At 40.6% G+C, this 13234-nt stretch overlaps 1 protein-coding gene across 1 annotated transcript in view; it reads right to left on the bottom strand.

Moving 5' to 3' along the window:
• The window catches only part of LOC143214975 (nose resistant to fluoxetine protein 6), a 47044-nt gene extending 35397 nt beyond the window's left edge, over positions 1-11647 (bottom strand). Inside the window, exon 1 of the mRNA XM_076436622.1 lies at positions 10085-11647. Within this exon, the coding sequence (XP_076292737.1) occupies positions 10085-10532 (448 nt within the window). The 5' untranslated portion in view covers positions 10533-11647. The remainder of the gene's footprint in view (positions 1-10084) is intronic.
• Positions 11648-13234: the final 1587 nt, after the last annotated feature.

The following is a 13234-nucleotide window of genomic DNA, read 5'->3' as shown; positions in this document are numbered from 1 at the left end:
AATTTTCTTCAGGAGCGTATTCACAATAGATATGGAGATTGAACCCTCCCCTCTCCAACGACCTCTTAAAACGTGATATACGATTTTTTCTGGTCGTTTTATCGAGCTCCGAACACAAGATGTATCGCCAACATTATAATAATCCAGGGTATACCATGAAGGGCTTCACACGACCAAACTTCTTCCTCGTTTCCATATCATAAAACAGCCGGAGAAAAGCATACATCAAGTTTTAGGAGCCCGCTGGAAAGGGCAAGCTTTGGTCTACAGATTCATGACACGTGGAGTACCTAAAAAATTTGTTAGTGCTTTTACAGATGTTTAAAGTAACAATCGTCAGGAAGGAACGTATCTTCGGGTTTCTACCTGCTATATTATGTAAGAACATTTCAGAGGAAAATGGACGCTGGGCAGCGAAAGTAGAGGCTTCAAGCTTTAAAATCAGCTTCATTTTATTATCCTACGATTCTTTTTTACTAATTTCTTCCAAGTCAGAATGCATTGTTCTTATAGATCTTGGAGCGTTTGTATTCAATCTACAACTATAATTTCAGAAAAATCTGTTTTCTACAGCTGACGTGTACTTGGTATAAGGTACTCGACAAAAATGAAATCTTGTTCACACTTTTCTGAACAATCGCAGCTAGGAATTTCAATATCCATCCGATGCAAAAGTTCAGCTCTGTGTCCACCGTGAAGTCGAAGCGAAAGGTGCCAGGAAAAAGGTGGAGCGCGATTAAATCGTCCGCCAGTTGTCCAGACTGCAGAGTTCAAGCGTTCCATTAAATGCAACGTGTATCCCCGCTGCGAAATATGAATTTAACGAGACAAAAAAAGAACGAAATGGGACGCGCTTGTTCGTCGACTGAAGGGAGAAGAAGTCATCAGTGTGTAGTCACGCGCCGTTGACTTTTTCTTTTCAATAGAACGGTCATTCAAAGCGTTTCCCCGTCAAACTGTTTTGTAATGTCGCAACTCGGAATGCAGGGTGCAGTCCTGTGTAAATAATTTTCAGCCCCGTGTTGCAGCGGAAAAATGTACACACTGTCAGCTGAAACGAGTAGTCGCGATGCGACCGGACAGCCAGGTGTATGGATGTTGCTCGGAAAAGCAAATTAACAGCGCAACAAACATGCGGCTGTCGCTTATCCCCATGACTTTTCATTTGCAACTACCTGTGCTTCGACTCGGCCGTCCTCGTCTTTTTCGTACGACCTTCCAATATGAATTTTGGACATTCCGTGGGGAAAACGTGGACACTTTCAATCAAAACACTTTTTCTCTCACTAAGAATTTCATGAATTTTTAATCGAGTCCTCAATGGCAATCGTGGATGGAGGAAATATCCAACGATTTGTTAATGTTTCATTTTCGAGAATTACTATTTGTTCGTATACTATATGTACAACACAGTCTAACAAAATAAAACTTTCCTTCTGTTCAGCAATATCTGTTAGGCGATTCTTAGTTTGTCATACTAAACCATCACGCAACGTTTTCGAAAAACGTTGGTTTTTGTAAAAATGCATGCTTTTGATAATAAACCGGGTGTTACTTCCTGCTAGATAAAGGATTTTTCACATAAATACAAAAATAGAGCGTATAAGGTACTCGCGTCAGCTCTTCTTCAAAGTTTAACAAGCATTTACAACTATTAGAAAGTACAAATAGACATAATTGGCTATATGGAAATATAGAGAAGAGTCCCCTCTATATCTTTTGGCTCAAAAGATCTCTTGTCTCGTTGGACATGATGTAGTCGTAAAGAAACGCTATTCGCTTTCTCTTGTTTACAAACTATTTAGGGTATCTATTTAGGGTATCCTTTGTACTGGACAAAACTTATAAGTTTTGGGTCAGAACGGTCTCAAGTGCAAACAGTTAACTTTCGGAAGTCGAAGTGTTAATTGATTTGGAAGATCGAGGCGCCTCTCACTCTGTCGGAGAGGATAGTGGTTGCGTAAATCCTTCCCGGGTTCATTGCCAGTTGCGTAAAATACCGGTATGCGATCGGGAGATCGGAGAAAGCGGACGAGCATCGGTCATTTCTCCCGAGTCTCTCCGATTGCAGGCGTTTCCGCGGGCCAAGGTTCAAGAACACTTCCCAATTCCATACCAAATATTCATAAAAACCTTTATGGAGCCTTTCGCTTGTCCAGCTGTAAAAATCAATTTTTGTGCTAATATATCCACAGTCCGGAATTTGGTAAAGACCTGGAAAATGCAAGGAGGTTGAAGGACATCAACCCTTATATCAATACTCAGGTACCCGGGTAGTACTCACTTCCAATTTCTTTTTGAAACTTCCTTAATATTTGTTTTGACAAATAGGAAAATCAATAAGATTTTTATTCTTTTGTTTGATCACGGATTAATTTGAGACATACACGCGACGAAAATATAAAGCGCAACTCATTGAATATTCTATTATTCACATAAATATTAATTTAATGGCTTTGATTTTACGGAATTTTAAAGGCTGCTGCTTTGCCAGTCAAAGCGTTAAATGTTATGTTTTCTTCCTTATTCGAAACACTGCAGCGGCGTGAAGTAAACCATAGGATGATTTACTGTCTGACGCAACGCCTAATGCGCGTCTAATATCCGCACGTTCGAGAGATAATAATTTCTCTTCACCCTACGTTCCCCTGAACCGTTAGTAGCACGTTTCTCGAGAACTCATTGACATTTCGTATTGATTTATCCCGTGACTAGGCTCGCCGCAGTTCACACTAAATCACGGATTTATCGAAAATGTACGTCATAAAATTGTATCCCTTACTGTAGAATAACGATTTCCATTAAAGTGGACATTTTTATTGTATTTGATCGAACAGGTTCGCGAGAATCGCGATTATCCTCGAGGATTGTTACGCCATTATTGCGTTCGCAATTATCTAGGGAGGACGTTCGCTGGAAGAATCGTCCTGCTTTTTATTAATATTCAAAGTATTTAGGCACGGAGAATATAATATGCGAAAACGAGAAATGTAATGAGGAGATTCGTAGTCCGGGCTGTAAAATGTTAATAAGTCGTGAGCAATGCCGGACAAGTACTGCCACGACAATTAACCTGGAAGCTTAACCTCCTTGAAACTCGCAAAATGTTATACGTGAGCGGATGTACTCTGCTTGAAAGATGACTGTTTATTAATACTAAACCTACCACTGGTGGTCAAATGACCGGTTTTTTATATTTTTCATCTTACATTTACTGAAATTATGAAGTTGCTTACATGGAAATTGATTTGATAAATTTCTTTATCCAAGTACATATTATGTTATGATAAAAATTGAGCAAAATTCAAATAAATAGAACCTTGTCGTTTTTGTAAGCTGAAACATTTTAATCACTTTTAGCGCTCGGTAGGTTTAGTGTAGGGATGGGATCAAGTACCTCGCAAACAGGTTCGAACTTTGATTGATTGAATTCGAACTCTCTATAAGTACTTCGAAAAACAGAAATAGTACTCGTAAGTATACTCGAGCCTATGCCAGACAGTTTCGAACCTTTTACAAGAACTTTGGTAAACGGAAATAATACTTGCAAGTATATTCGAATTTTGGTCGAACAGATTCGAAACTTACGAATATCGTAGCGGATATTCTCTGATTTTTCTAATCATTATTTTTTTACTTTTAAAATCAATTGTGTTGTCCTCTAATGCATAATTTAATTCAACATGTATAACTATAATTTCATAATCTATCGGAAATATTATTCTTAAATAGTTACGAATTTAATAAAGTAAGTGCTTAAAACCTACCATGCAGTTCTGATTTCAACATCGAAGTACTTATAACTTATAAGTATCATTTCGAAACTTGTAAGTACTCATTCCGAGGTTCGATATCAGTTTGTATAAAATGAATACTTTTCAAATATAATCATTGAAACATTACTGCTTTTAAGTAGTAATCGAAACCCATGAAATGAAACTTGGTTATTGAAATTGACGGATTGATCGGATTCGTGAGTACATATTGAACTTGATCCCATCCCTAGTTTAGTATTAAAGTTCATAACAGAGGTATTTACAACTATTGAGAGATAATACTGCCAGCCAAATATTTGAGAAATCGACTTCGGTGAAAGTTGACGTCGAATTGAGGGAGAAGTTCTCTCGTTAAGTCGCGTGTCGCGTACACGGTCAATTTCAATCGATATATGTATATGCACCCTCTCTACGTCTCTACTACTATGTGTTCAGTCCTTTTAATGTTAATCAATGTTTTCTGTAGTCACTGTGCAACTTTACATTTTTGCTATTGTTCACGTTAGCAATTTTGCTAGCAACTGTACATGCTAGCAGTTTTTGGCGTAGTAATTTTGCAAGCTAGTATATAATTTATTACATTAGCAATTTTTCATGCTGCAAATTAACACGTTAATCATTTCTCACATTGAGCACTTTGCACGGTAGCAATTGTCCACCCTAGATACATTGCCCGCTAGCAATGTTTCGAGCTGGTAACTTTGTAGGTTAACAATTTTTCAAGTTAACCACTTTGCACGGTAGCAATTGTCCACCTCAGAAACTTTAACTTTGCACGCTAGTCGTGTTTCACCTTATCAACTTCACACACGCTAGCAACTTTGCAAATTTCCCTCCTTAACAACTGTACAGGCTAGCAATTTTCCAGCTTAAATGACTTCACTCTCTAACAATTTTCATTTAATGCTAAATAAAATACATATATGCCGTCTACTGTATACTGTTTCCAGTTAAATTGTTTACACGTAAAACACGCGATCGAGTACTGCAGACGTTATCGCTTTTCGTAATTAAAATTCCACCGCGTATACACTGATGTTTTCATACTAAAATAAATAAACGATTTATCTGCATAGTTAGGAATTAAATACTTGGAACCTGATGTCATCAATGTCAGACTGCGGATTTTATGCACTCATGATAAAAATTGGTAAATAAAATTCAAAACAGTAGAAAGTTTGAAAATAAATTAAGACATAATGTCCAACTTATTAAAATTATTAGAGAAATAAAGAAATTTTTAGTTGTCTCCGCTGTTCGTTACAATTAATGAAGACAATTTCTATTTAAATTTCGTCCTCGAGGGACTAAACGTTCAGATAAATCAAGAATAAAATAATAGGTGGAAATTGTTCGCAAGTTTTAATCGTTTCCCGATTCGCATGAAATCCGCAGGCTAGTTGTAAATCTCGATGCAACAAATAACATTGTTGCTGTCGATTTAACAACGAACGCTTTCCAATCTCCTCGTCGTGCTATTTCGTTCAACGGTCGAGCACACACGCAGCGCGGGCCCTGTGAGAACAATTGGAAAAACAATATTAGCCGACGCGTGTTGATAGCGTCGGTGCGGGGATTAGCGGCCGTCGAATGTTTGCAAAACTTTTGCACAACGCTTCATCGAGCGTCCGAGCAGAGCAGCTTCCTACTTTCGATTATCCGGCCGGTTTGGTAGCCACGCGGATGGGATCAAGTTCAATATGTGTTTACGAATCCGAGCCAATTTTCCAATAACCAAGTTCCGCTCTATACGAGCTCGTTCCGACTCGAAAGCAATCAAGTTTCAATCAGTATTCCGCTTTCTTCTCGTTTCAATAGTTGGATAAATGTACCTATTACATACTGGGGGTGTAGGTTTCACTGCGGTATTTTTACCCAACGAGATTAAAATACGTAAAAATAAATATGTTGCCTTGAATAATATTATTATTATAACAAAACTGTCAATCATGCCCATATGTTTGTAATCTCAGGATTTGAAAAATACATTCTTCATAAAAACTAAAATTAAGGCCATTTTTCTTCTATCTCGATCACCAAAGGATTGTCGTTCACATGATTGTATTATACATTCTCTATATTGCTTTCAACTGCATAGGGGAAAGTTTGATTATTATTTAGATATCTACCTCGATGCAATAAAAATATGAAAAGAAACTTCTTTTGCCTTTTATCGAATATTTAACGTATTAATCACAGATAAATTGATATTTCATGATCACCCAAGAACATAAAAATCTACAATCATTTTGATATTTGTCTACAAAAATGTTAAAGAAGTTGTGAAAAGAAATTTTAAAGTGGTACAGTTAATACTAAAAGGAAACTTGAATCAAATGGAAGCAGTGCTGCAAGTGAACGGTAAAGAACAATAGATGAGGATATCGAAGAAGCTGTCACTGTACTGCGTAGAATGGCAGAATGCGATAATTGTGAAAATAGTGACGTAATGGAACGATTTCAGTGCTGTATAGTAACATGGACATAAATATTCCACGGACTGAAACAGCAAATGAAAGTAACCGCGAGAACGTGTCTTATCGCGTTAGAGCAGCGAAGCGTTTCAAAGAGGACTTTGATGATTTAATACGTTCATCCTGAATGATAAACAATTTCAGTTTCTCATTTCCGAACATCAATAAGACCGGAATCATGGCAATGTTTTCCAAAATATAGCAAGAAAATATATAACTCATGTAATTTTGATTATGTTTACCTTAAAAAACTCATACGTGTACTTCAACTACTAATAAACAAGTGCGCAAAATACCGATGGAAAAGGGTCAGTAGTTTTCCCAAAAAAATTCCAAAAATTCGTGTAGAAACAGCCTCGATAACCAGCATGCACCCTTGACACTTTGAGTGCGAATGTAGCAATGTCAAAAATTTCATAAAATCAAAATAACTTATTTCATGAAATAAAAATTAAGAGGTTAACACGCCTTTTCTAGGTCATGGAAAAATAGTAGAACTGTATGATCTAAGAAACGGCCTGACCCGGGGTTTTTGTTACTGTTAGATCAAGGTTTTACAGTAGATCTTCCTATGGAAATATAATTGAACTGTATCATTTTGCAGCAAATTTTGAACGAGGTAAAAGCGTTCGAAAGCCATGAATTAAGGTACAAATCAAGTTGCAAGATGCTTCAGTTCCATCGCTATCGGTTCCATTGAAACGCGAAAGGGATCACAGCGTTGAGAAGTCGTTCGAAATCGCGTGGGTGGCTAATGTCGCGGTTTCACCCGCGAGTTTCCACGCCGTCGTCGATAATCCGGCTGGGCCGCTCGTTGCCGGAAATCACCGTAAATCTGGAAAACCGTGAAAGCCGATTTGGCTACCGCGCCGCAACCGCAAGCGATCGAACCGCGGCGACAGCCTCCACGAGCTTTTCCCGCATCGGAGCGTTGTAATTATCGCGCGAGTAAACCTGAATCTGCGCTGAAATTTCCACCGGAAACTTGCCAATGAACACATTTAACAAGAACAATCTAATTATAACTCGAAAGAGCGCGGATTACTCTACAATGGGTTATACCTGTCGACAAAGCCATTGATCGAAAAGTATGTAGAGTGTTCGAATTTATAAACAAATCCCATTTGTTATCGGCTGATGAAGTGTTCTGGGTTTAATTAAATCCTCTATATTTGTTGCATTGCGAATTGCAGGGTGGTGCGCGATGCGTCGAACGTTGACGATCCGAAACGCTTCCAAAGTTGCAGGCGTGAAAGATTACAGGAGTGCAAAGTTGCCAAGGTGGAAAATTGCTAATGTGTAAAGTTGTTAAGCTGGGAAATTGTTGGACTGTAAAGGTGCTAAGGTGGAAAATATCGAAGGTGCAAAGTTGCTAAGATGGAAAGTTTCGAAGGTGCAAAGGCGCTAAGGTGGAAAATCGCTAGCGTGCAATGTTGCTAAGATGCAGTATGGCTTTCGTAAAAACTAGTTGAATTGCTAACGCGAAAAATTACTAGTGTACAAAGTTGCAAGCGTAAAAATGGTTGACGTGAAAAATTGCCAGCATGTAAAGTTGCTACGATGGAAATAGGTCAGCTAGCTTGTAAATAGGTCAAAATGAAAAAATACTAGCTGACTTGAAAAATTGCGCACAACGTTGCTAACGTGCAGAATCTCGAACACAAAAAATTGTTTGTACCGCGTGAAGTTGCTAACATGAAAGATTCCTACCGTACAAAGTATCTAACACGAACGATTATTAAAATGAGCGATCGTTGGGGTGTAAAGTTGTTAACACGAAATACTGCTAACGCGTAAAGTCGTTAACACGAAAGAATGTTAGCACGCAAAGTAGTTAACGTGAAAAATTACTTCCGCGCAAAGTTGCTGAACCCTTTCGTTCCTTTGAATCCGCAGTTTGAGTTCAGTTTCGAAATGCGCCACGCGAAGTTTACAGCGAGTTGGCAAACCTCCATTGTGATTTACCGTAATAACTTGGGGTGTTTAACGCGGCAAGTCTAAATTCCGCGGCATGGGGTCGCTTTTAAAACAACCGTGTACCAGCCCGTGCAACCGTGCGTTCTCCATTGTTTAAGGGGCTAGACCGGCTCTGCAAGTTTCCTGGTAGAGGATTGGTTCGCCGAATTCGTTTTAATCGCGTTCACCGACGTCGAAGCGTTCCGGGCGAACGAAAGGAGAGCGGGCAACCATTACGAGCCGGCAAATCGTAGTTTCGCAAACTAACGATGTATTTGGCAACCGAGTCAGTCGGACAGCGACAAGCTGCTCCGGGAGTTTAGCGAACCATGAATTCCTCGCAGCTCTCAACATTGGATAAATGTGCATTTGCGCTGTCGATGCGCCGTACCGCGGCAGCCAATTTTATCACGCGTGTACTGTCAGGGTCGATTTGTGCAACGGTCACGGTACGCGTAGTTTCGGACGCTTTTGCGAAAAGTTCCGGGATTCCGGACTTCGGCACTTCACAGTCCTGATGGAGAATTCCAAAATCAATGGTCGAAGGTGCGCGAACTAGGAAAGACGTCCGCGCGATTTTCTATCCTTTTGGATAAAAACAGCTGAGTTTACTAGAACAGTATCTTCCGATGTGAGAACTGTATTAATCTCAACTTCTCAAAATATTTTATTAGATTAGAATTAGAAATTGTTGAAGAAAGATTCTATAAAATTTACTATTTAGGCTCGTGACAGTGCAAACGCACCTTAAAACCACGATTGTGTTCGCGAACACGCACCGAACGATGAATACGCGTGCCACGCTCCAGCTTCAGAAACACTGACACGCGACCAGGTCCGGTTACGTCGCTATAAATGTCACTATTAATCCCGTAACCGTAAGTTTCACTGAAGCAGGAAGAAAACAGACGGCGGCGCACGGTTTCCTGCTAAGTAGACTGCGGATCCTTGCGCGAATTTTTATCGGTTAAAACAAGAATAAAAGACAAACTGTATCATTGCATTTAACCCTCCGCGGACCAGGTGAATAAAACTCACACCCCGAATCACGTGGATTTAATTTCGACCAATAGTAATTTTTGATAAATTATTTTTATACAATATCCAGCAGAACTAGTCCTAACATCCAAGAAGAAACTCAAGTCGTTTGGTTTGGGTTACGTCCCAAGATGGAAGGTGAAAAATTACTAATGTATAAAGTTGGATGCCTCAAAATGGTTAACGTGAAAAATTGCCAGCGTGCAAAGTTGCTGAGATGGAAAATAGTTAGCTAGCTTTTAAATTGGCCGAGGTGAAGAATTTCTAGCGTCCGAAGTTGCTAAGGTGGAGAATACCTACCGTAAAAACTATTTGAATTGCTAACTCGATAAATTACTAGTGTACAAAGTACAAGCCTCAAAATGGTTAACGTGAAAAATTGCCAGCCTGCAAAATTGCTGAGATGGAGAATAGCTAGCTTATAAATTGGCCAAGGTGAAGAATTTCTAGCGTGCGATGTTGCTAAAGTGGACAATTGCTAACGTGAAAAATTACTAGTGTACAAAGTTGCAAGCCTCAAAATGGTTAACATGAAAAATTGCCAACGTGTAAAGTTTCTAGATGGACAATTGCTAGCTTGTAAAAAGGCCAAGATGAGAAATGCTATCGTAAAAACTAGTTAAACTGCTAACGCGAATTAGGTCCAGTTAAAATTTGGTCCAATTTTAAAGAAGTTTTTCGAATCTACTAATTTTGCTTGCCGACTGCAATTGCACTTTCTAGCAGAAAATGCAGTTGCAGGTTCTGAGACGCGAGCAGCGTGTATCAGCGTGCATCAGCGTCGCCATGTGATCATTTCGCGGCATGGTTTCTGTCTGGTCTCACTGTCGGTCTACTCACCCTTCGCTGCCCACACTTTCCCGGCCCTGAGGGACTCGATGAAGAGCTCTAGATCTCTGCGGCACTCTGGCGTTAGTTTCCCGGGCACTCTGGCCCACCTGAGCGGATCGTAAAGATCGGCGAGCCATTGTATGCTGTTGGCTGTTCTCTGCGGCTTCTCCCTCGTGAAGTCAAGGTCCAGATCTTTCGTGGCTGCTTCCTCTTTCTCGTCGAATGTCTTCAGGTGGTTCTTCCAATCCACCTCTGGTTTGTTCTTACTGAAGCCAATCAGCCGGTCGTGGTCCTTGGCATCGTCTCCGTAGGTCTCGTTCAATTTTACCGGGACGTCCGTGATCGACGACTTGTTCCTCGACTTCCCTAGCCTGAGGATGTTCGACTCGTTCCTGGAGACGTCCGCCTGCACGGCGCATAGCACCGCCAACAACAGACACGTCGAATAAACAGACATGTTCCACCGGAATTAAACTCGACGTTCTTCGTTCAGCTACGCGGATTCGATGGGCCTTCATCAGCCTCCACCGAGACGTCCGGACGTCATCTCAAGCTGTCACGTCGCCCACGAACCTCCGTGATTCGATGTTGGACCTCTCAACGGACTGGCAACGTGAGCATACTCGGCTCTCGACCGCGTTTCCGTCTGAAGAACGAGGTTCACTTTCTTTTTTTCACTGGCTGCTTTTACCAATACTTGGGAATGGAATCCGGAAGTAGGTTGGGAGACTTTAGGTCACCGTTTAGGGTTTTGTAATGGGTTTGGATTGGTTGAAGTGTGTTTCGGCGGGGCCTGAACCTATCAGTCGATGGAGAATCTATAAAACCGTGTAGAGTCGTTGGTTACTGAGGTTTCGATTGTTGGTTGAAATGGGTCTCGGTTGGGTTTTGTACCAATCACTTAATGAAGAATTTTTAAAAGCTGAGGATTTCGTGGTTTAGGTTTGGTCTAACAGAAATATATTTGGGTTAGGTCTTGAACGAATCACTCAAGAATCTATAGAATCGTTGAGGATCTCGTTGTCTACTAAGGCTTGGATTGATTGAAGTAGATCTGCGTCGAGTCTCAAACACTCCATCAATAGTCTTTAGAATTGAGTTGAAGATCTTATTGTCTACTGAGGATTAACCAAAGTAGATCCAGATTAGGTCCCGGACCAGTCACTCGATCAAGAGTCTCTAACTCTTTCAAATAACTATCACTTTCAGATAACTTGAATCAGGTGTTGAACCGATCACACGATCAAGAGTCTTTATAAATCTTGCATTCGACAAGGTTCAGATGAATTTCATTTGATTCTCCAACGATAGTTGACTCGATTGAAATGATTGGACGCGACTGACTGTTTCGAGGCAGTTTTCCGAGGATTTCACTGATCGATTGATGAAGATCTCGGTGGTCCTAACAACGGAGGACAAAGGTGGACGCGCGCGCGAGGCTAAGGATCACGCACTGAATGAAGCGAATCGAGTCAGCCGTCACGTTCACCCATGGACACCGGCCCCCTTTCTCTTGACGATGTACGCCACCGCCACCGGTAAATATATTTCCTTCTTCGGGCCCCCGAACAAGCGTACTGTCGCCTTCCTTTTGCCTTCTGCCTCCTGCCACACCAAGAAAGAGCCGCTAATCTCTCCGCGATTCTCCCGACGCGCTTGCGAAACACGGTGCGCTGCACACTGTTTCACACACGGGGCTGGTTCACCACAAAAATTCGACATTCTTTCCATTTGTTATACTACCTGACCGTCGGTCTTACACTGTGCCGGTGTTTTTGAAGATACTGAGGCATTCGTTACACACCGAGACAAACTTCTTCTTCTAATTGTAGGGTCATTTCGTATAAAGTATAAGCAGGCATAGTTTAATTATTTATTTAAATCTCTTTAATGTAATATAACGTTAAGTGAGTAAAACTTTTATATAAACATATTAATCTATCCCAAAACGACCCTAAGTTTCCTACTCCATTTTAGAATAAGTAGACTGAAGATCTGATGCTTTTGTGACAAGAATCACTGGGTGCAATTTTAAACAAATTAAAATAATTGTGACATCTATATACCACCTACAACTTATTAAAATTATTGAAGAGGGAATGTCTGGCTTCTATTTCTTGCAAATGATGCGGACAAATTTTATTTTGTTTAAAGATCCGCAGTTTAATAATAAAAATGGATCTCTGAGAAAATTGAACTCGATAGCGTCAAGGTAGAGACGTCACGAGTTACGATCTAAAATGAGCACAGGTAGAATATCGTAAGTTTCTTTTATATGAAGTTATATGGGAGGTCTAAGATCCACAATTTGTTACACTATTTTCGACCAATTAACATCACTAAATGAGAAAATGGATTTTAATTGAATCTCTGCTTCTCATGAATAATTGTCTGAGAAAACTTTTATTTTGCATACAGACAATAAAGAACTCACTGTAAACTATTATAAAATTGTACAAATAAATCGTAAGACGTACCGATTTGAAAAAACAATATTTCCATATCCTCTCGAACGTAAGAGGGATGGAGCAAGCCACGGAATAGCATCTTATCTAAATGGACGTGTTTCAATTACTATCCCCAATACTTTTTCTTCGATCTGTGCAGCCAGTACTATGCAAGACCGGTTGGAAGGCTTCACGTGTATATTCACAGCCCGTGAGTGGTGAGTTACAGCCGCGTGCACACGGCTGATCCCGTAGAAAGCACTCCGGTTGTGCATTGCGCAACGGACACAACCGGATCTCCTCGGGAAGCAGTTTCCGTGGAGGCTGCAACGGCCTCCAGATATATTGCCATTACAGAAGGACGAACGGGCGATCGAGAAATTCGGAGAGAAACTTTCGAGCTTCTCGTGAAGAACTCTCGGAATCGCGTCGCGTCGGTAGAGCGCGAAACTGAGAGTGGCTTGCGCCGGGAACGGCTTACGCGCGCAAACCGCCAAATAAAAGTGAAAATACGGGACAAAGGCATTCTGACCGACGAACCTAATGGTAACCGACGGCTTCGAAGGTCTTCCCTCGTTTCCTGGATTCGCAACAATGCCAAGTATACAGGCTGATTCATACCATCCAGTATCTTTCAGACAAAGTTCGCATCTGGGTTCATTTTGGTCTTCATTCGCGAAGTGGATCGAAGTGTGTTTGCAGTGTTGAATAA

This window comes from Lasioglossum baleicum, chromosome 1, assembly GCF_051020765.1.
Source record: "Lasioglossum baleicum chromosome 1, iyLasBale1, whole genome shotgun sequence".
NCBI classification, from domain to species: Eukaryota; Metazoa; Arthropoda; class Insecta; order Hymenoptera; family Halictidae; genus Lasioglossum; species Lasioglossum baleicum.
Note: the sequence above shows the minus strand (reverse complement) of the source record. Positions and strands in the feature narration are given on the sequence as shown.